The sequence below is a fragment of the Phalaenopsis equestris genome, unplaced genomic scaffold, assembly GCF_001263595.1.
Source record: "Phalaenopsis equestris unplaced genomic scaffold, ASM126359v1 Scaffold000002, whole genome shotgun sequence".
Taxonomy (NCBI): Eukaryota; Viridiplantae; Streptophyta; class Magnoliopsida; order Asparagales; family Orchidaceae; genus Phalaenopsis; species Phalaenopsis equestris.
Window position 1 is genome coordinate 75110042 of NW_018164444.1, and position 1178 is coordinate 75111219.

Consider the following 1178-nt stretch of genomic DNA (forward strand, 5'->3'; position numbering starts at 1 on the left):
CAAATCCAGTACAATCCCCGACAACAGCGGGTGTTTTGCGTATCTTTATCCCTACAGCTATTAGGTCCACAACAACTTGAGCAGATGTGTTATTCGTGCGCACTATCTCTAGAAGCGGCATTATATGCGCTGGGCTGAGGAAGGCAATGATATAGTTATAGAATAATATTTAGCACACAAATACTTATGTATTTAAATATCTCACACCTAAAGCACTCCAATCATTAATAGAAGATAAAAAATAGCACTATTACCACTTTTTAGTATTGAAATACACATTTTCATGCATAGGCTTAAAGTAACAAAGGGTTATGTGTGTAAATCTGAAAGTTTTGTTATCAGATATGTAAATACATAAGAATTGTGTGCTAGGTATGTAAATTTCCCTAACATTTAACAAAGCATTGAAGCAATTCCACTTACCTAAAAAAATGTGCACCCACAATTCTGTTCTGTGATTTCGTCCTTTTACCGATCAGGTTTAAATCAATGGTTGAGGTGTTGGTAGCGAGAATGCAATGCGAAGGACAATATTTTTCAAGATCAGCAAAAATTTGTTGCTTCAAGTCAACTTTTTCGATAACAGCCTGTCATAAGAATCAAATGGAAGTAGACTTTTAGTTGGCTACAAAAGAACACAAAATTTTGCTAGTTCATCACAAACATATTACCTCAATGACCATGTCCACATCCCTAAATTGCTCGTAGTCAAGAACACCAGTGAGAAGAGAGAAGGTCTTCTCAAAGTTCTCGTGTGTTATTGTCCCTTTCTTGACACTACTATGCAAATTTGCTAAAAGGGAAAAGAATGATGGATTTATGAAAAAAAGAAAAAATGTTCATCCACAAGAAGATTTATGGCATATTTGGGATTACTTTTGTTTTTTGTTTTTCTTTTTCCTTTTAATTTAAAAACATGTTTCTTAAGTGCATTTTTTCATGTTTTTATTCTTTTTATTTTCAAAAACAAACTAGCTTGTTTTAAAAAACAATCAAACATCTAAAAATTGTTTTAAGTATTTTTAAAAACAACTAAGCTTATTATAACATAACAAATGTTTTATTTCATGTTAAACACTAAACAACACAAAATATAAAAAAATCAAAATCAAAAATGATCCCATACAACCCCTTAATGTCCACGAGTTCTACCTTTGACTCTGCTAATCCCAGCCTGA

The 1178-nt window shown here is 32.3% G+C and overlaps 1 protein-coding gene across 1 annotated transcript in view; it reads right to left on the bottom strand.

Annotated features, from left to right (window-relative positions):
• The window catches only part of LOC110020121 (glyoxysomal fatty acid beta-oxidation multifunctional protein MFP-a-like), a 9309-nt gene that overhangs the window by 6190 nt on the left and 1941 nt on the right, over positions 1-1178 (bottom strand). Inside the window, exons 2-5 of the mRNA XM_020718113.1 lie at positions 1153-1174; positions 672-793; positions 424-587; positions 26-134 (exon numbers count right to left, since the gene is read on the bottom strand). Coding sequence (XP_020573772.1) covers positions 26-134; positions 424-587; positions 672-793; positions 1153-1174 — 417 coding nt within the window. The remainder of the gene's footprint in view (positions 1-25; positions 135-423; positions 588-671; positions 794-1152; positions 1175-1178) is intronic.